Source organism: Meleagris gallopavo, chromosome 20 (genome assembly GCF_905368555.1).
Source record: "Meleagris gallopavo chromosome 20, MGAL_WU_HG_1.1, whole genome shotgun sequence".
Taxonomy (NCBI): Eukaryota; Metazoa; Chordata; class Aves; order Galliformes; family Phasianidae; genus Meleagris; species Meleagris gallopavo.
Window position 1 is genome coordinate 255611 of NC_139423.1, and position 21851 is coordinate 277461.

Below are 21851 nucleotides of genomic sequence, written 5' to 3' on the forward strand. Positions count from 1 at the left end.
GGCAGTATTGGTGGTAGGAGAGCAGATGGACTACATGATCTTAGAGGTCTTCTCCAGCCCTAATGATCCTATGATTCTATGCAGCAAGGGCAAAGGTTGTCCAGAATTACCATGAAATCTCCTTCCTTGGAAATTGCAGGGAACAGTTAAACAAGGCTCTGAGTAGCCTAGAGCAGTTTGACTAAGGAACAAAAATTGTCAGATTTTTGAAACACAAACGACCTTTCTGTAGCTTTTCAGAAGAGCAAAACAAGCTAGTAGTGCAAAATGAGCTCAGTTTTAGACTGAGTTTTTTGCTCATGATAGTGCAACAAGCTGTGCCATACTGGTGCAGGAGAGGGGCAGTCCCTGTTACTTGTTCTGTTTGTGATCTCATTCTGGACCTTCACGGCATTATCAGGATAAAAAGGAGTATATCATCTCCAAATTTTCTCCATCCATGATCTCTCTGAAAACAAGCCTTCCTACTGAGACACTTGCCTCTGCTTCTTCTAATGCTGCTTGAAGGTCATATTTTTCTTGCTCAGTTTGCTTCTTTGCTTTCTCCAGTCCGTGATTAGCTTTTCCAGCTTCAGCAAGCTGTTCAGTAAGATCAGAAATTTCCTCTGAAACACAGAAAATGCACACTGAGTTCATCTTAAATAATGTTGTCATTGGCACCTGCAATTGCAGTGGGAATGATGGAAGAGGTAATAATATGCTAGGAAGTGACCGTCAGAAGAAGTGGTCTTGTATCATGTGCAGTCTTTATTTCTGATTACTTGCTATTTCCAATTCAGTGTACAATTTTAAAAATGAGGGGAACCAAGTGGAGAGAGCTCAGGGAGCAATCAGTTACTTCTGGATTCTGAAATTACATTTCCAGAGACAGTCCAGTTTGATTTTATTCTAAAATACTCCCCAGGGAACATTCAGGTCCACATAAAAGAACTGAACTCTGTTTGCTTTACACAGTTAGTTCACTTATTAAATGTCAATCTGTTGTGCCACAGCTGCTCAGTGCTCCAATCAGGAAATAGAAAACAACCCTCCAAGTTTTTTTCTAATGGCAGTGATTGAAGTGGTCTGAAAAAAAGAGCATCTGTTTTCATCATCGTTTCTGCAGATTTAGTTAATTTGGTCCCCACCCACGAATGGGATTATAATGGTGTGGAGCAGGGGAAATAGAATGATAGCACTAGAAACCATCAAGAAGTAGAATACTGTCATGAGCTGTAGGCATGTGCTCATAAGTGACCTTGTAATCATCTGAACAGAAAAGAAAGTCACGCAGCCTGAGTGTGGGAAAACCATAAGAAACAAAAGCTTGGGAAAAGGCAAAGCTCCGGTGTACCAGAAACATAGAAGCACTTCTGGGTTAATTGTGGAACCCAGCTGACAGAGATCTGAACTTACGCTGAAGGTTCTTGTTCTCCCGTCTGACAGTCTCAACCTGGTCAAGCACTTCCTCATAGGCATTCTTCATCCGAAAGATCTCAGTGCTAAGGGTGCGAGACTCCTTCTGGGCAGCTTCCAGCTCAGCCTGACTCTCCTGGTACTTCTGCTTCCATTCAGCCATGACCTAGAATGACAAGAACTATCAGTGCACAAGAATGGTCCATTTTACAACACACCTGTCCCTGCACGTTTATAGTATAAGAACCTAAGGGACGTGGTTTGTCTTGCGAACTTTTGCTTTGCACTGATCGCTGCAATCTATTCACTGATACATGTACTGTGGCTGTTTCAGTGGTAACTACTTAAATTTCCCTCAAGGCTGGCAGACAAGCATCAACCAAAAGTCATAAAATTGTTATCACAGAAATCTCTTAAGGTCATCTAGTTCAACTCCCCTGCAATGAACAGGAACATCTACAGCTTGATCAAATGCTGAGAGCCTGGTCCAGCCTGATCTTGAATGTCTCCAGGGAGGGACATCCACCACCTCTCTGGGCAATCAGTTCTAATGCTTCACTACCCTTATCATGTATATATTTTTTCTTATAACCAACCTAAATTCCCCATTTCAGTTTGAAACACTTCCTCTTGTTCTATCACAACAAACCCTGCTAAAGAGTCTGTATCCTTCCTTCTTAAAGCCCCCTTCAGGTACTGGAAGTCAGGGCTTGTTAGTATGCATATGAAAACTTTCTCATTCTGCTTGGTCTTCCATTTAATAGAGAGCTTCCCAATCTCCCTCGTGAAAACTTTGTGTTTTTAAAACTATCAGAAGTTATTTTATTCTGCGTGGTTACCTGGGGTTACTGTGACATTTTCATTACTATTTGTTGTGTTAAGTGCTTCTTACCACAGTTTTGCTTTAGATAAAATCTAATTTATCTTAGTTTAGCTCAGAACTCTTATACTTTTAGAATTTGGTCTGGCCTATCAAATTTTTATGATGTTCATATCTAGTAGCCTTTCTGAATGAACCTTGTCAAAATTCTTCTGCTTTTTATCAAAAGCTGCACAGGCTGCATTCGACCTCTCCACAGCAATCATGAGGTCATCCACTTCCCCCTGCAGCCTCTGCTTTGTCTTCTCCAGTGAAGCACACTTCGAATTGACAGCCTCAATCTGTTCCTCTGAATCCTGCAGGCGCTGAGCAAGCTTCTTTCTGCAGGATGAGACAAGCAGCACTAAGAAAAGGAAAATTCATTCTTAGGAAATGGACAGGAAGGGAGTTCGGCACAGTAGAGTGCCAGCATAGAAAGCTGTGATATTATGGACAGAGAGCATGAGTAGGAGCCTTGGATCACAAAGAATGCTGGAGTAGTGCATAGGCTGGGAGAACACAAAGAAAGAGATATGAACATGCAGGTAACATGGGAAGAGGATTCCTCAGAAATCTAGGAGAAAGGTGATATGTGTGATGGAATCAGTGCAGAAAAAAAAGAGCATCTAAGGGGTAGACTACACCAAGGTGAGGAGGAAGCAGAAACAATTTCTGTATTTGGCAGTGTGAAGAATATGATTTTTCAACAATTATGTTGAACTCCATAGCTAATACACTGGAATTCTGCATTCCACAGAGACTCTCCCAAATATCCACTCCTTCTCCTTTAACTCTTTTTTCTCCCTCACCTTTTCACTCTCAACACATTACAAAGCACAATGCTGCGCATATTCCCACTATAAGCATATTCTGGTTTCTTCCAATTCCTTCTCATATTTTTACGTAATTATCTTTTTGCTTGCTCAAGACCATCCCTCCACATACTTGGCATCCTCCAGTTCCTCCATACACTGAATAGCGTCCGTCTCGTATTTGGTTCTCCACTGGGCCACTTCGCTGTTGGCCTTGGACAGGGCACGCTGCAGCTCACCCTTGGCTTCAAGCTCCTCCTCGTATTGTTCCCGGAGCAAGTCACAGTCATGGCGGGCAGACTGCAAACCATGGGCCAGGGCATTCTTGGCCTGTATAATTAGAATTATACAAACTGTCAAAACATTAACAATTTTTGACTGGACCTTTTTATTGCATTTTGATAAAAATTCCACATCTCACTGACCATTTTGCTAGGGTAACTGAAGGAGAAAACTCAACAGTATTTGGGACTCTGTGTTTCAGACTTGATAGTTTTAATCAAGATCAGGCCATTTTGTTCAGTTTGGGACACTGCCTCTTAAACACAGCAGCACCAAGTGCTTCAGGGCAAGATACAGTAAATACTGCAGTAGGAAACTTGGGAATAATTTCTCTAAAAGTCTCCCTGTAAACTTTTCAGGTAGAATTTAGTGTTTGTCTGAAGGTGGAAAAGACTTGACGCTATGTTGTCATTTCTAATCCTGGGTAGTTCACTCCTGATCTTTTTCTAATTTTTTGGCTGCTGCTGTATTCTTTGAATCAGGGATTTCCCATAGCAGTAAGGCATGTACACAGATATTCTCATTCACTTCTCTCCTGTATTTGAACTTCAGAAAGCATGGTAAGAAGAGCTTAAATTAATTTCTAATGTCACTTCTTGCATTATACTCCAAGACAAAGTTCTGAAGTTTCACTGTTAATGTATCTTTCTCAGAGGAGCTCTCATTTATTCTTTTATCACATTGATTTATTTTACAATTTTCAGGACCAAATTAAAACAAACCACCTTATTTTCTTCCTCTAGTTGCCTCTTCAGCTCTTCTGTCTGCTGTGTGATAGCCTGTTTGCCTCTAGTCAGCTGAGAAATCAAGGACTCCTTCTCCTCCAGTTGCCGAGTTAGTTCACCTAACAAGAAAATGTTTTTTTTAAAGAGAAATATGAGACATAGGAAATTTGTACAAATGAGAAAGGCTAGCCATACACAAAAAGATTACAAGATTTAAAGTAAAATTCAGGGACAGGCTCTGAACAACCTGATTGAACTGTGGATGTTTCAGTTCATTGCCGGGGGGTTGGACTAGATGACCTTTAAAGGTTCCATCTAACTCTGGATTCTGTGATTCTATAATTTCATTCTCACTAGTAGGAAAAAGCTGTCAAAGATAACACTATGCTAGCACCAAAGAAATGGAATGAGCTGATCACAGGCCCACACATTCATTTTGATTGAGAATACTTCTTTTGGCTTGCTTTCTTCCTTTGGGTAGAGTTTTCTTGACTATCCACAGGAAGAAACTCTTCAGTCTGAATTTTGTTCAGATCACCCAGTGATGAATGTATTAGAAAATATATAGGCAGCATATTTAAATACTTAGCACTGGACAATTATATTTAATCTAAGGGCACACCATTCTCAGTCTGTAGACGTGTTTTCTGGGTGTTCATATCATTAATTAGCCGCATATGCTCATCATCTTTAGTTCTGACTTCACTGTACTGGTCTTCGAGAGCTCTGCACATCTTTTCCAGATTGCTCTGTTAAGACATAGAGAGCGTATCTGTCAGTCCATTTAATTGTTCAGAAAAACAACTGCAGTGGCGAGAAATATTTAATCCAACCTTAGCTTTGGAGACAGACTCCATGTTGCTGGCCAAGTCATCAATCTCCATCTTCAGCTCACTCTTCTCCTTCTCCAGCTTCTGCTTGACTCGTTGCAGGTTGTCAATCTGCTCCCCAAGCTCCGCTGTGCTGTCCGCATGCTTCTTCCGCAGGGCGGCAGCCGTGGCTTCGTGCTGCAGCGTGGCCTCTTCGAGGTCACGGCGCATCTTCTGGAATTCTGCCTCGCGCTTCTTGTTCATCTCGATCTGAGCTGCCGTAGCCCCTCCTGCTTCCTCCAGGCGCTCACTGATCTCCTCCAGCTCCCTGGAGAGGTCAGCTCGCTGCTTTTCAGTCTTTGCACAGTTTGCACGTTCAGCCTCAATTTCCTCCTCCAATTCTTCTGTACGAGCCTAGGAAAGTTAATCGGTTAAATGAGAACATCTGAATAGACATACCTGAAGTAAGCTTTAAAGAATAAAGAGCAAACATTTACTTTTGTTATATCAACATGGAGAGTAAAGCACCGCAAGAAATTTCACTGAATTGTGTCCTGGGACATTCAATACAGTGAATGTAAACTTAGGATCTGTGGGATAGGTGAGCGGACAGGGAAACGGCTGACTTGCAATGCTCAGAGAGTTGTGATTAGTGGCTCATAATCTAATTGGAGGTCTTTAACTAGCAGTGTTCCCCAGGAGTCGGTACTGGATCTGCTCTTGTTTAATATCTTCATCAGTGACCTGGGTTAAGAGATGCAGTGCACCCTCAGCAAATTTGCTGGGAGGTGGATCTGACACAGCAGAAGACTGTGTGCCATTCAGCAAGGCCTGGACAAGCTGAGAGTTGTGTGCAGAGGATCAACAAGAGCAAATGTACAGTCTTGCACCTGGGGAGGAATAACCACATGCATCAGTACAGGTCAGGGGCTGGCCTGCTGGGAAGGAGATCTGTGAAGAAGGATCTGAATGTATCGGTGGACAAGAGGTTGGCCATGACCAGCAGTGTGCCCTCGTGGCAAAGGCTCATGGGACCCTGTGGTGCATTACAAAGACTGTGGCCAGCAGGGTGAAGGAGGTTCTCTCCTTTGCTCTGCCCCTATAAGTCTACATCTGGAGTACTGTGTCCAGTTCTGGGTTCCTCAGTCCAAGACGGACAGGGAACTACTGGGGAGAGTCCAGTGGAGATCTACAAAGATGGTCAGTGACTGGAGCATTTCCCTCATGAGGAAAGGCTGGGGGTCTTCAACCTAGAGGAGAAGATCTCATCTGTGCTTATAAATATCTAAAGAGCAGGAGCCAAGCAGATGTGCCAGGCTCTTTTCAGTGGTGCCCAGTGACAGAATAAAGGGCAGTAGGTACAAATTAGAAAACAGGAATTTCCATTTGAACAAGAGGAAAAACTTATTTGCTGTGGGGATTACAGAGCACTGGAATAGGCTGCCCAGAGAGGTAGTGGAGTCTCCTCTGAAGATATTCAAGCCTGCCTGGACACTTTCCTTTGCAACCTGCTGTAGGGAACCTGCTTTAGGGGTGGCTGGACTAGATGATCTGCAGAGGTTCTTTCCAATCTGTTTGATTCTGTGGTTTTGTGAAAATCTGAAATTTCACTAAATATTGTAGCTCAGAATGAATTTTCTTATGTAATGACAGGCATAGAACTGCACTTTTCTAAAGGCATAATGGATGAGTCTCTGAAAAATGTAAAATGATGTGAGTTGTTTAGGAATTTGCAGAAGGTCAGGCCGTCTCCATCAGCAAACACAGCGTAATGAACCCTGGGACAAGTAACCATGGGGTGATATCAATGAAAGTAACTGTTTTCCTTGGCTCTGCACTAAGATGGTGACTCTCTATGCTGATTATGTAACTTTCTTTAATTTTCTTACAGAGGTAATTCTTAATGGCTTCACTACTGTTTTAACTCAGTATCTTGGCCATTTTTTGAAGCCTGCCATAAGCTTTGCTTAAGAAATTCTTACATACTCACCTATGATTATAGACCGGAGCCTCTGTAAAAAAAGTGCTGTCAGACAGGAACAGCACTGCGAGTCTATGTTCATTGGTTTTTTATGTGCAGAATAATATTTCTCTATGACATTCGAAGAAAATATCAGATAATCCCATGAAACCAGTACACAGCTACTATAAATATCTTTAGATATCTTTAGACTTTACCTGAAGCTCCTTGATTTTCTTCTGCAGCTGAGAACTTTGAGCCTGCTCATCTTCAATTTTACTTTGCAGGTGGCTAATTTCAAAATCTTTTCTGTTAAAGAACAAGAATGTGAATTCAATATAGTTAAGACAAAATATGAATTTTGGAATTTAGAGAATAAGTCAGTGCAATACTTTTTTAGCCTTTCATCCGTCTGTTGCTTATCATTTTTCAAATCCATGATGGAATCTTGAGACATTTTCAGATCCCCATCCAGTTTTCTCTTTGCTCTCTCAAGGTCCATTCGCTGTTTTCTCTCTTGTTCCAGAGATCCTTCAAGCTAGAACACATAAAACATACTTTGAAACAGATAAGATATGCTTCAATAGTAAATATTCTTGATGTAAACATCTTAAATAAATAGAGTTGCAAATCAAAACTAGAGGAAACAACCAGATCCTATACATATTCTCATCTCCTCCTACTCTTACTACATGATCAAGGTTTGGTTTCTGATGTTAAGCTGATCACAACTTAGGGGTGCACAGGTGAAATGCAAGCTATTCAAAAATAAAGAAATTAAAGATTTCCAGTGACTGTAGTTCCTATCATACAGACTGTAAAACATTGACAATTTTCCAGAATCCATAGCTTTCTGGATTATACCCATAAAGTACATAGGTCTGCAACAAGCCTCAAACTGCCTCAGATAGCAGCTAAAGCTAGTTGGTTAAAATGTGCAGTACAAAAGTCTACAATGCTGAAATATCCAGTGATGAGCACAGATTAAACAGCCAAGAAAAGATGGAAAATACACTGGATTCCACAACACCCTATCAACTGCCTGTAAGTTATTAGGTAAAATTGTTAGAGCTGGCTTGGCTGTTCTAAATGTCGTTTACTTTCCCAACTACAGATTTCTTCTCTCCTGATCTGTCAGAGCATCCACCTACACAACTCCATTTTTTTTGTCTTACATCATCTACTTGCTGCTCCAGTTTGGTCTTGATTTTGGTGAGTATACTGACTTTGTCCTCCTCAGCCTGTAGGTATTCCAGTGTCTGCTGGTGTGCTTCCTGGAGGGCCTTTTTCTCTTTGGTGAGTTTAGAAATATTTTCATCCAGAGCTGCCATCTCTTCAGTCAGATTCTTAACCTATTAGGCAGCAAGCATCCATACTATGAGGGGTTATAATAAGAGATTGAGAACACAGTGAAAGCACTTCTGCAAAATCTTGCATGGACAGAGTCAAAGTGATCTCCACAGAAGGTCTACACTTTTTATGATGAGAGTAGTAACTAGTATCATGCCTGTCATACCACTCTGGTCCTGAAGTGGTAAAAATCCTTGCTTTAGTTGGTCTTGACTCCCAGCCTTACTCTGACTGTTTTTATAGTGGAACGTGTGCTAGATATTCATTTGTACTTGCAGGCTGTACTCTGCTTGGATTTACTGAAGGCCTCTGAGTTGCTCTTGTTGAAAAAATGCATTTTCTACATGTGATATATTTGCTAGGCACACAGCTGTAATTTCTCAGGAAGTGAGGTTGTTTAGAAGATACTACCAAATGCAAATCACAGCCAATCAGAGTATGTCAAATTTTCCATAAAAGTTTAAGTAACTTGGCAATATACATAGAATCTTCTGCCTTTTAAGACATTATAATGAATTGAGGTCTAGAGCCCTTGACACATCTGTTGACATGCCAGTTCCGGTGGCTTTATTTTGGAAAATTATTCCTTGCTCTTCATGAACCACTGCATGAACCACTGCTCTACCAACACCGTTATCTCGAACACATCAGCCTCTCCGCATGAGTTTGCCTGATGTTTGCTTCCACTTGTCTCATTCAGACGGAAAAAACTGACAGTATCCATAAGGAAAGTCCACTCTGCTGGTGCTTTAGCTATGTGGTCCTTATCTTACTACCCAACACCATCTATATTTCCTCTAAACATTAGCATAGAAATGTCCAACATGTCTAAAATTGCAAACTTAGGATCCAGCAGTGTTTTCAGTGTCGTCAGTAAAGGGAACCTCAACGTGTAAATACATCTCTGTTAGTATTGTTTCTACGGCAGTACTGAATGCTGTCACCACAGACGTGGGCTTTTGCATTCTAAGATTTTTACTAGGAGATAAATGAGCTAATGACAACCTGATCCTTAGAATTCAGGAACTCTCATAGTGTAGTCAAGTCAATGGAAAGAAAGGATAGCCATCATAGCTGAGATCTGGGCTTCTTAAATACAAGAGAATTATAAGAAAACATTCTGCATTTGCAAGATCAGTTCTCATTCATTGAGGAGAAAGGATCTACACAGCCATCTCTATTGAGCCACTCGCAAGCATACTAATTCTTCATCCACAGGAGAGACACTGGTTCCTTATGCCTGAAAATAGCAGCGTATGGAAATTCTCCATCAAACACCTCAGCAAGCTGTTAACTTTTTTGAAATACCATGAGAAAAATATTTTTCCTAACAAGAAATTATAATTTTAGCAAATTTTTTTCTGTTACAGGCAATTAAGTGGCAATATCTTTTTGTGCCTTGGGCACTTCCACTGAAGGCACTTAGGAAACTCTGCAACATCCCACAAAACTGAAACCTGTCTGGAAAAACTGGGGAAGAATAATTTCCTGATGTGTCTATCACCTTATTCTCTGTTGCATGCTTCTCCTTTTCCACTTTGGCCAGAGTCAGTTCAAGATCATCAATATCTTTCTTCAGCTCAGAGCACTCATCCTCAAGTTTCCTCTTCTTTGCTGTCAATTCAGCATTCATCTCCTCTTCATCCTCCATTCTTTCATTAAGTTCTTTAATTCTAGCTTCCAGCTGAATTTTACTTTTGATGAGACCTTCACATCTCTCCTCAGCATCAGCTAGATTTTCACTCTCCTGTCAGAACACATTGAAAGTGAGTTACATACACATGATGAAAAGCAACACACTGCTCAGGTGCCTCCTCCAGGAAATGAATGCACAAGTCAAGATAAGATTTCCTATGCTGTTAGGAAGTAATGCTCATGATCCAATAATGGGGAGATTACCCTGCTTGGTCGTGATTTATAAAGTGAACCATAATCCCACATAAAGCCCTTCCTTTAAGCTGGTCAGGTGGTTTGATATCAGTAATACAAACTGGATCTGCAACAATCTGGATCAGCAAACTGGATGTCATGGAAGCATGAACCAACATTAGGATTTGTAAAACATAAGACATTTGAAAGTCATTTTTGGATTATTCTATCTTTAATAAGCTCCTCCAGCTCTAATGACACAGGTCTGATTGTCTCTCCCCGAACTCCTTCCGCCCCTTAATTCACTTGAGATTACCTGGCTCTCTCATTGTTTAACCTCTTTCAGCCAAAACAGGATTGGGTTTATGGCGAAAAAACATTGCTTAACGTAGAGTTTAGCTTGCAATTTCTACTATAACTAACATTTTGAGCAACATGATTGACAGATTAAATGTTACTCAAATTAATGCTACTGTGATGTATTCTAGGCAGAATACCAGAAAAGGTATATGCTGTTTTTTCCCAGAAAAGTAATGGAGAAAAGACATCACTACAGTAACAAAGATTGTTATCTCTCAAATTCATACTGAAACTCATAAGGCACTCAAAATTACTGCTATTGTTGTGCTACTGAGTGCACACCAGTGCTACTGAGTGTTTTCCGAGGACAAACATGGAGAAAAGAGCTTATGAGGAGCATTTAAATTAGAGTTGATTCAAATTCACACAGCAATAGAACTTAAAAAGCAGACAGAAAGGATTCTTCCAGTGATGAAACAGTGAGAAACTGAGTCAGGAAAGAGGCAGATAACACTCTAAGGGAAATAATCATATCTTAAGACTTTTTTAATGCTCTGAAATCTGAAACCATAGAGTACGTTGATGGAATCCTAACTTGGAAGCTAAACCTGAGCTTCTTGCTTTTTTTCAGTTACATTCTATGTTAAGGGGTTACAGTGAAGCCTAAAATATTTATAGAGTAGGTTGGCACTGGAGAACAGGACACTAAGTACCAAAAAGGATGCAAAGGAACTCAGAAAACTGAGTGATGTTAAGTTGAAGTGCTGAAGAAGGATTCAGGGAAGGAATCTATCCTTCAACATGCACAATGACTGTCTTAGGGCTTGAAATAATACAGAACTGTCCAAAGCCAGCTACTTCAAGAGCACATGGAGTCAAGTGGCAGTTCCACTTGCACCAGACAGCCCTTGGCGATGAAGTATCTTACTACCTTGTAACAACTGGCAGTATTCCTGTCTTGTGCAAATTCAGTCTCTTCTTAGTATTGTTGCAGCTGAAAAACATCAGTCTTCATTCCATACTATCACTCCTGTCTCTGATAGAAAAGCAGCCTCATCCCTGGCTCCACATTAGAATGGTCAGCAACTCAGGAAACAAGCTGTATTTCATACAGATCCAGAGAATGCAGCTCGGGACACATTGCAGATCTGTGACAAAGTGGCTTTACACTTGATCCCTGTCAGAATTTCCCTTTTTCATAACAGTGGTAATACCATATATCTGCTTTGTACCCACTTTGCTTAGGCATAGATGACAAGACCAGATATAAGGTAGAGGAGAATGTGGCCCTGTTACCTGTCTGTTTATGTATGACAATGGAAAAGAGAATGGAAATAGCTGTAGAAAAAGAGAAAGTGGAAGTGAATTTGAAAATGGAGGTTACTCACAGACTGAACCTGCAGGTGCAAGTCATTTTTCTCCTGCAGCAGGGACACCATTTTCTCCTCCAGCTCCTTCCTCTTTGCCTCAGACTTTGCAAGCTCTTCCTTGGTCTTCTCAAACTCTTCCTTCATGTTGGCCATCTCCTTCTCAGATTCTACACTCTTCAACATGGGCTTCATCTTGAAGTACAGCTTCATCCAGGGCCAGTGCTTGACATTCATGAATGCTCTAACATTGTATTGGATTATATAAATGGATTCTCTGAAAATGCATGAAAATAATACAGGTTATGAGACTGGAGAGACTTGGGTTAGAAACAGACTCTTGTTATTGGTAACACAGCATCAACATTTTGTTCAGGGAAGTTTTATCTCACCTTGCTTGTGCTTATTAAAGTAATTTCTGAACACCGGACTGCTGAATGCCTGGCTCCGTAGAATGAACAATAGCTATACTGGGCATAAGAGGGGGACTAAAATTCTCTGTCATGTTGTCTGATAATCTCTGAAACTTTCCTGAATCTCAAAGTGTAAGCGCTTGGGTGAAGACCAGAGCGAAAACTGACATTCACGTTGAGATTATAAAAATGGGTGTTACTAAATTGTGGAAATGGCAGCTTGATGCTTTTGGGTCCGAAAAAACAACAACTATAATATTAGAAATTATTGACACACAAAATGAAAACAACAATGAAATCTTACTATGGCAGCTCCAGCCCCCAGCTGCTCGACAACCCTGGCTCTGGTTCTCCAACCATGACCCTAAGGACAGGGCACATGGAACCACCATGGGCCTAGCGTGCTGTGCTCCACCTGCAGAGCCAGCAGTGCCTCCCATGGCACAGAGGTCACTGGGAAAGGGTTGCAGAGGAGGACCAGGGTGTGGAGCCAGGGGTTGGACTCAGTGGTTCTTGTGTGTTCATTGTTTTTATTGAATGCCACAGGATTTTGTTCAAGGCAGCTTTGACAGTTCATTGCAGAGAAATCCAGTACAGGTTATCAAATTCTTAGAAACCACCCCTGTTTTGGGAAGCTGCTGAGCTAAACATATATGGTAGGGTATTACAGATAAAGGCTACTAGTTGGCAGATAGCATCCTATGGGTTTATGTTATCCTTGCTCCCCATAAACAGCTTTCACTTGTCAAAAATATTTGAGACAATTTGCTTGGTGTGTGCAGTGCTGCTACCCCTATACTCCAAATTTCGCATGACTTCCGCTCAAAAGGACAGAAATGAAAAGGGTATTTTCTCAACTGTTTTACATAACATATCTTCTCTGTACAAGTTAGAATTCTTCATCTTAGACAGAAATGAAGCAATGAAATAAAACAAGTAGAGTAGAATGTGAATCCATTCATTACAAACTGATGTGATTTAATGAAACGGTCAGACAGCATATTCCAAACAGCCAAATGAACAAGTACTAAGGTTTGTCTATCTCCATCACAGGGTTCTTTAAAGGTTGAAAATGATTCTAAAGGTTATTACATTCCTGGAGGAAGGGCTCACTGTTAACTATCGTGGTCCAGATGCTCAGTCAAACTACTAAACTGCCATTGCCAGAATTTGGAAGGTTACAACAAGGAAAATATTAGTTTCTGCTTTTTCTATTTCCCCTAATCTTTCTAAATGCCTTCACCGAGAACAGATTTGTGCCTGAGATGGGATGCTGCAATCCCAGACTTTTGGTTGGTACAATTTGACTTGTGCTGTGTTCATGTATTACCTTCTTGCATTCATCTTTTTAAATTCAGTTCTCATGAGATACCCTCTACACATAGCTTGCATATGAGTGATGAGGCTCACAAGCTTCTCGTCTCTCATTTCTTCTAGGAGTCCCAGGAGACCTGCCTTGAAGAACACCTAGAACATAAGAGAAGGCTAAGCAGTTTGAGGGTCAGGCAGATACACAATGATTGGCATGTGATGTAAGTAAGCAAAGGCAGTTTTGGAAGAAAGTATGGAGAGTAACTGTTTAATGGCTAGAGAAGTTTTGGGTCACTGTAAATATCCTCAGTGCTCCTGTGTTTCGTGACAAATCACCCTTTGTATAATCTAATCACACTGTTGTGAAGTCAACAAAGGCTAGCTCCAGAGTAAACTGGGGAAGACCTAATTAATAAAACAAAGAGTTAACCTAGCATGCCATTCTACTCTGTCTTTTCACTGTACCCTTTTGTATCTCAATGGTTAAGGCTCTGTTAAGTAACTTATGGATGGCTTGAGAGCCATACATGATGAACTTCATTTAACAGTGTACACAGTTGTTTCCTAATCACCATGAAGGCTGATTTTATACACAAGAAATACTTTAAACAAATGGTATTTTTTGCCATTAATACACCCACTCTTCCACAAGAACTTTACCTTGGTGTGGCCAAATCTGTATTGGTTGTGGTCCACATCAATGGAGGAAAGAAGCTTTTCTGAAGCCTTTTTGCTGTCAATGAACTGGCCTTCTGGAATGGCTGAGGCATTAAGAATCTTGTACCTGTAAGATAGGTTGCAAAGCGCTGGTTGCAAACAGCATGAGGAGAATTGGGGCTACTGTGCATAATAAGATAATGTGATTGGAAACTGAGGTGTTTGAAAGCAGCTGAGTACACCATCTGAAACCTAGACAGCCTTGGCTGAACAGAATATGATGACAAGGGGATACGATTACTCTGCAGTGGAATCTGTTGGCTGTGTAGCAATATAGTGTGTTGTGACATACAAAATTAATGTGCATACTTAACAGTATTTGTAGGTCCAAGAATTACAAAGAACATAGTGAGAACATGTCAACTTTGTCATCTCATCTTGTTTCATTTACCAGAATAAGGCTATTTAAATTAAAGGGGAAGATGAATTAAAGCTGCTAACAAAAATCAACTGTATTCCAAAAGGAATACAGGCCTTGAAAAGGAATATAGACTTCGCTGTCTCTACAGGTCCCACCACTGAATCCTTCAATTTGGACTAAAAATGACATAGTATTATTTTTTAACTTCCAGCAACAGTCTTAGCATTTTGCAAGGTAGCTTAATGATTAAGGTAATGCTATGTTGTGGATAGGATCACCTAACTCTTCTAAAGGGGTTTCCTTCAATTAAGAAATTATGAAGGGTGACTGTACACTGGGGCACTTCTAGCAGTCAAGTAAGAGAAAATATAAAATCAAGATAGTGAAAGTGGAACAATGCATTTATTTTGTATTTTAGGCTTCTGCTGTAGTTCTCTCTGAACCTCAGCACATCTCTTTTGTACTGTGTAGCAATTTTTGTTTCTGGACCATTGCTATTTTGGAGTGTCCCCTTTACCTGTCACATCAAGTTATGATTTGACAATTGAGATCAACTAATATCTTACTGAATTAAACATCAGGTTGCAGGGCATATTCAAAGAGGTCCTGCATTCCAGTCTTCACTTCTTCAAAGTCTGAATATTCTTGCTGCAGAAAGAGTATTATCAATTGCTTGCCAAAGAGGCCAGGAAAGGAAGGAAGAAGCAAACAGGCTATGCCTTTTTGCTGGGAAAGAGCTTTTTACACCAAGTCAGCATGGAAGATGCTACTGGTACATTTAATAGCAATAATACCCAGCTCTGATTTAGCACTTTATAGCAACTGAGCAGTTGAAAACCAGTTTCATTGTCTGCATTTTAACAGGATACAGGCCAGTGACAAAGCACCAGCAAAGCCTTGGAGTTTTGAATGCTTGGTGAATGCAATCTAAGGAGTCTGTATCAATGTATTATTTCAATATTGTTTTGTAAGACTCCCATAGACTTATAAAGAGTAATCTATAATGCCACTTAACTCATCCAACAGGCACTTTGTCACTCTTTGAAGCAATAGGCAGTGACCACAGTTCAGAAATGATACAGGTTCTGACAAATCAACAAACCTCTGGTCTGATCAAAGAGGGAAAAGACTGGAGTGACTAATGATAATATTTATGGTAAAGTTCCCTCAAATGTCACCAAACTAGTCTGTTTCAGAGGGTGTTTCTGCATGGTGTCACCATATTTGTCACCTGAGTTGTGAGTTTAACAAATTTTTATATTAACTGACAGCAATAACTGAAGACATACCGTTGTTTAAAGTCTGCATAAAGGATTCTGCTTGGAAAACCTTTCCTGCAAATTCGGATGCCTTCCAGAACCCCATTGCATCGCAGCTGATGCATCACCAAGTAATGGTCCATTTCACCTTAAAAAAGACATGTATATAATGACTCCATTTTTTTCCAAGGGATCTGGATATTTACTAGAATGACAGAGTAACTTCCACTTTTGCTAAAATTCAACCAGGCCCTGATGAAAGATGGAGGAAATAAAGACAGAATATGCCTTCAATTCATAGAAGTTGGAGAAAGTTGCTTCGACCACCTGAGCTTTGCAACTCAGAATGTTAGGACTGGCAGTGCTTATAAATCACCAGTGATAAAAGGCATGGGGCCACATTTCTCTACCATAGAAAAAAATGGTAGAAAAGTACTCCAGAAGACCGAATGAAAAAAATCTGCGACAGCAACAGTGTCTCACAGGATGCAGGCAGAGGCGGCACAATGTATGCTACAGCTCTTCATTTTAGAGATGATTTTACCTCGGATCTGCTGTGGAAATATTCACTACACTCAACCTTGATTAGATTTGAAAGATACATTCCAGCAATTGAAGGGATAAGAAGGATCCTTAAAGCTCTAAGTCATTTTAACTGCCTGTATAAGGTGGCTGACTGAAATTGGAAGAATGATCTCTATCACATATAATAATCAACTACATTTCTTAATCTTATTCTCATGTATTGCAAACAAAGTACAATACTTTTGGAATCACTTCGTGATTTAGAAATTTCTGTCAGCTGCTACAGAGATTAATTAATGCGGAATGACTCATATCATTCACTCTTACCTTTTCATTGTAATCTATAAATAACGTGTACTCAAAGGCATGGTTAGGAAAGTTGAGCATAATTAGCCTAAAAACAGCTAAAAATCAGAAAATGTCCAGTCTCTCTTCCTTCACAATTTTTTATTCTGTTCACTCACCACCGCTCTTTTTCTTAAAAGGCAGATATATTTCCTCTGAGTCATCTCTCTCTGAATTTTAAAATGATAGCCATATCTGGCAGAGTTGTTCATTCATGTATATTTCAGTAGATTTCCTTAATTCCCTTATGCCTACTCTACTGTCAAGTCCCCAGCATGGTACTCTCTCATTACTTCAGGAATGTGGACTTTCCATACTGGCTTCATTTATAATCACTGGAGTGAAATAGTGTTTTCTAGGGTGTGATTCATCTCATCCTAAGACATTTAAAAGGGGCCAGATGAGTCTTACCTTAAAATACCAGCTTCTCTCAATTAGATATAAAAGTAGTTTAGATGAATAGGATGATTGGACTGGATGATCTTAGAGGTCTTTTCCAATCTTTATGATTCTATGATTCTATGAATAGTTGAAATCTGAATGTCATACCCATGCATGTTTCTCAAACCATATTTGTGTTCTTCAAGGTTACCAAGAAAGACAAAAAGAAGGGAAAGAAATGCTTGGAAATTCTGGAGCAGAGCAAACTGAAGCTAAACTTCTTATCCCTTGTATTCCTGTTGCATCTACTACACCTTATCATTCCACCAATATCAGGCTTCATAATGATTAGACTCCTGAGGCCCACACAGGGTACATAATGGCCCCAAACTGAACTGTTCTTGGAGACTGAACTCCTTGCAAGAGTTTAATATTTAATTCAAGAAAGGAACAAAAATAACTTTACATCAAAATGCTTTTCAGGTGCAAGCACCCAGCAGCTTATACAATGAGTTCTACAAGTGATGCATGATTTCTTTGACAGTCTTCCAGCTAGAATTGGATTCTAACACTGAATATTTAGAAGCTGTTCAATTGCCTTGGCCTGAACCCAGCAGTTTTGAAAGTCTCACTGCCTTAAAAACAGGCATTTATTAGGAACTTGGTAGTGCTCTTACTCCCAACAGACACCTGTAATAAAGTCAGTGCTAATATTCATCAACTCAGTATTCACTCTAATATTCATCATTCGATATTCATTCTAAAATTCATCAATTCTAATAAATCTCATCTTTATTATCTTTGGATCTGTACACTCATTAAGCAAAGATAGGTAAGTGTGGAGGATCACATAGTGCTCAAAATTTTACAGACAAGACTAGAAATCTCATTTGAACATCAGAAGAAGTTTGTGTAGAAGCTGAACAGCCAAATTCTAGTCAGTTCAGTGTATAATAACAGATTTACCTGGTGTCTTGGTCTCATTTGGAATCAAGCAACGCACAAAATGAGGATGGGTACTTCTTAGGTTAGTCATCAGCTTGTTTAGATTTTCCTGTGACAGAACAAAACACAAAGTCTGAGCTCTGAGTTACAAAGCTTTTGCATTTTTATTGGTCAGTTTTAAGGAGAACTTCACTTACCCTGAACACAGCAGATACTGTCTGGAAAGATCCCCCCTTCTTCTTACCACCTTTCTTGCCACTGCCACTATCACCTTGGGAGAAGTACATAAGAGCTGAATGGTTGGAGTAAGCAGTATGCCAATATAAACATTAATGTGAAATAGCGACTTACTGCTGCATGGTAGTTTTATGTGAACTATAGCTAGCTGGTTATTAATCAGTGTGGTATATATATCAGATATATAACTTAGTTTACATCATAATGCATGCAGCTTTGGTGGTATGGAACACTGTGGCCTGACATTTTACATTTTACTCTGTGCCACTTGACATTACTTTGACTCAAAGATACATCCTCAACTTATTTTTATATTTGTATGTAATTTGGTGATAGGCCACAGGAACGGCTCGGCAGCGGACATTTGCTTATGAGTGCAGTGAAGTCTTCCCTAGAAAAAAAATCCTATTCTAATGCTTCAGTCGAAAAACAGGGACCTGTTCTGTGTTACAGCAGCCCAAAGGTAAGAAACAAAATATAGTCTCCAAAGAACATAAAGTGCTTGCATTTCCCAAATATATTTGACGCCCATCTAGATGATGGCTAGCCATGCACATGAATCACATCTCAGTAAGTCAGGAAACATTCAACTCCCCTCACTTTGTTTTGGACTTGCTGAGTGTTGCTTCTCTGCACGATGAGAATAGGGAGTTATATGTGTTATATATATATATATTATATATATAGTTATATGTGTTTGTATCTTAGTCTTGTGCACACAAGATTAGGATTGGATTAGAGAATGATAAAGAGCCTAGAGAATACCACAAAGATGAAAAACAGAAATAAACTTCAGTTTTTTCCTGCCATATCAATGAGCACTTACTTGTTTCTGCCCCAGCATAGTTAGAGAAAAGGAAGGACAGCAGCTTCAAGGATGATTTCTGGTACAGCCCCACAACAGTTTCATTCAGGGGGTCCTTATTCTTCTCAAGCCAGCCAGTGATGTTGTAGTCCACTGTGCCAGCGTAGTGTATTAAGGAGAAGTGGGCCTCAGCCTTGCCTTTGGCAGGCTTGGGCTTCTGGAAGTTGTTGGACTTGCCCAGATGCTGGTCATAGAGCTTGTTCTTGAAAGAGGTGTCAGTTGCCTTGGGGAACATGCACTCCTCTTCCAGGATGGAGAAGATGCCCATGGGCTGGGAGAAATATAAATACATAAAGAAAGAAAGCAGTGAGGAGAAGGAAAGTGAATAAAATTTCACCTTGCATATGATTTGCAGTTTGTTTCCATGACTGTAATTTGTGAGGCACAGGTTCTTAAGACATCATTAGCTACTGCAATAATCAAACATAATCTAGTTATTCCTTAGATGCAATCTTCTGAGTGAGAGGTTTGTAAAATTCATGTTATATTCAATTGCTTCAATAATCTTTACCCTAAACTCTTTGGAATGTAAACCAGTGAAATAAAAATAGGAATTCAGAAGACAACTTTCAGTGCCCTGCTCATGGGACTACTGATGCTGTTGTTTATGTCTGTTACAAGTGATCAGTTGCAACTGCCAATGTAAATTTAGTCTCATGGCTCCTCAAAAATGTGCATAAATAATGGATGCACATGAGGGATAAGATTTTTCTCACCTTATATAGAATGTAAATGGCAGTAATCTGGCACATTAGAATACCCATAGCCTTCTGATTTATCATAAAACGTATTTAAAATTGGAAATATTTTAATACAGAAATGCAGGCATATCTTTAGACACATCAGAACTTACATCTAAGCCAAATTAGGAATCTTCTGATAGTGTTATATCTTTTCTAATTTTGCTGGAGATACCCATTTGACTTCTATTTCATTGGACTAGAGATTACCCTAGGAGTTCCTTCTTTTTATAATATATACTTTTTTTTTTTAACATATAATTTAACTAGATTCCATCAGATGCTTACAGCTGACACCAGGTAGTCAGCTGCCATAACTAGAATCAGTATTTTTCTGGAGCATCAGCTATCCCAGGAAGTGGGTGTTGGACAGAAATATCATGTTTTGAATGAACCTTTTGCCCACTAGGTTTGGGCTGTTCTGTGAGAGCTCTGGGGTTAGGACATATCTTACTTAGCTGTAGGTGTCTCTAAAGTAAAATGTAGATCTGAGTTAGCTGTCCAGATTGTTCTAGCATCAGTGCATGCATACAGACATTTCACAGAATCACTAATGAGACATTTTATCAGGTGGTTTGCATCCTAGATGTGTCTACTTCTTTCCTATCATTACAAAAGCGACTACAGTGCTATATTAATGCATGTGATGTAATTCCTGTGGCTTTAACTATTCTGTATTGCATAGATGCAGGACACAAACTGTGTGGACACTGAGCAGTAAGCATAAGTATAGCAATTTGCACTGCCTGTGAATGGTTCTGCTGGCTGTAGATGCTGCTATGTGGTGGAAACAATGGAAGGTTAGGAAGAAGTGTGAGGCTTAAATGTGCAAAGGCATCATCCATGAGTATTAAGTGGTGAATGTGCTTGTGAGGTGGTTGAAGGAGTCACTGGGCAGCGGGCAGGGAATAGGTACTGGTATGCTTCTGAATGGGAAGATGTTTGGATGTGTGTGCATCAATTTGCAGACACTATGTAAGTGCTGTGCACAACTACTGATCACTGTCTCTGCTGCAGTGGGAGGTTAATTCCCATTAAGATCACTACCACTGTAGTGGCAGAGGGCACTGATAGAGGGACTAGAAAGAATTATGTTGAGAGAACATGGAACTCAATTCTGCCAATTACTGCAAAAAGCAAAACTAGAAATTTCACCTTACTGTCTACTACTAAAGGCAAAATTAATGTGCCTCCCTGCCTTTCATCCCAGTCAGAAAATCATCCTTTATGCAGAAGCAGTTTGCTGCTCCAGAAATTTGCATAAATTTTTAATTTTTAAATAGATTTTAGATACACTTTTAGATTTTATAAATTGCCTGTTTTTAATCAATCAACATAAATACTTGAATTTATTAAGATTAAATGCACTGAGATAAATGTATGGGGCTGCTTGAATCACGGCCTGAACCTCTGATTAATCACCTGAGGCGAGCAATGAGTCAGCCATGGGAGCATGGGTGAAGGCAAATCACCTGTGCTGCTGGAAGGGGTGGAGCCTGGCTGCACCTCTCCTAGAGCCATTTAAGAGCTGACGGCCAGTGGGGAAGGATCTGTCTGGAGATCCGCTCCACTGGAGTTCATCTTGCGAGCCCAGGATACGATAAGTGACTTTCTCTCATTACTCCAATATAAATTATATTAGCCAAACTCCTGGATATATATATATATGTATATATATATACCATCTGTATATCCATTGACTATACACCATCTGTGTATCCATTGATTATAGAGATAAATGACCAGGAAATAAATGTGCTTTCCTAAAAAGAAGAATGTTTCCTCAACCTTCTCAATGAGCTCAATGCAGGCAGCAAGGTCCATCCCAAAGTCAATGAACTCCCAGTCAATGCCTTCCTTCTTGTACTCCTCTTGTTCTAGCACGAACATGTGGTGGTTGAAGAACTGTTGCAGTTTCTCATTGGTGAAGTTGATGCACAGCTGCTCCAGGCTGTTGAACTGCAAATTCAAATTCAAAAACAAAAACAAAACAAAAACAACAAAAAAACAACCATCATTTAATT

General features: G+C 39.9%; 1 protein-coding gene across 1 annotated transcript in view; it reads right to left on the minus strand.

The window, feature by feature from the left end:
- LOC100542090 (myosin heavy chain, skeletal muscle, adult-like) overlaps window positions 1-21851 on the minus strand; it is a 39952-nt gene that overhangs the window by 9073 nt on the left and 9028 nt on the right. Inside the window, exons 13-31 of the mRNA XM_031556286.2 lie at window positions 21616-21786; window positions 19049-19358; window positions 18183-18256; window positions 18007-18094; window positions 15820-15937; window positions 14113-14236; window positions 13472-13608; window positions 11750-12005; window positions 9697-9939; window positions 8018-8194; window positions 7235-7380; window positions 7061-7151; window positions 4907-5296; window positions 4696-4822; window positions 4074-4192; window positions 3200-3396; window positions 2413-2596; window positions 1396-1561; window positions 481-605 (exon numbers count right to left, since the gene is read on the minus strand). Coding sequence (XP_031412146.2) covers window positions 481-605; window positions 1396-1561; window positions 2413-2596; window positions 3200-3396; window positions 4074-4192; window positions 4696-4822; window positions 4907-5296; window positions 7061-7151; window positions 7235-7380; window positions 8018-8194; window positions 9697-9939; window positions 11750-12005; window positions 13472-13608; window positions 14113-14236; window positions 15820-15937; window positions 18007-18094; window positions 18183-18256; window positions 19049-19358; window positions 21616-21786 — 3243 coding nt within the window. The remainder of the gene's footprint in view (window positions 1-480; window positions 606-1395; window positions 1562-2412; window positions 2597-3199; window positions 3397-4073; window positions 4193-4695; window positions 4823-4906; window positions 5297-7060; window positions 7152-7234; window positions 7381-8017; window positions 8195-9696; window positions 9940-11749; window positions 12006-13471; window positions 13609-14112; window positions 14237-15819; window positions 15938-18006; window positions 18095-18182; window positions 18257-19048; window positions 19359-21615; window positions 21787-21851) is intronic.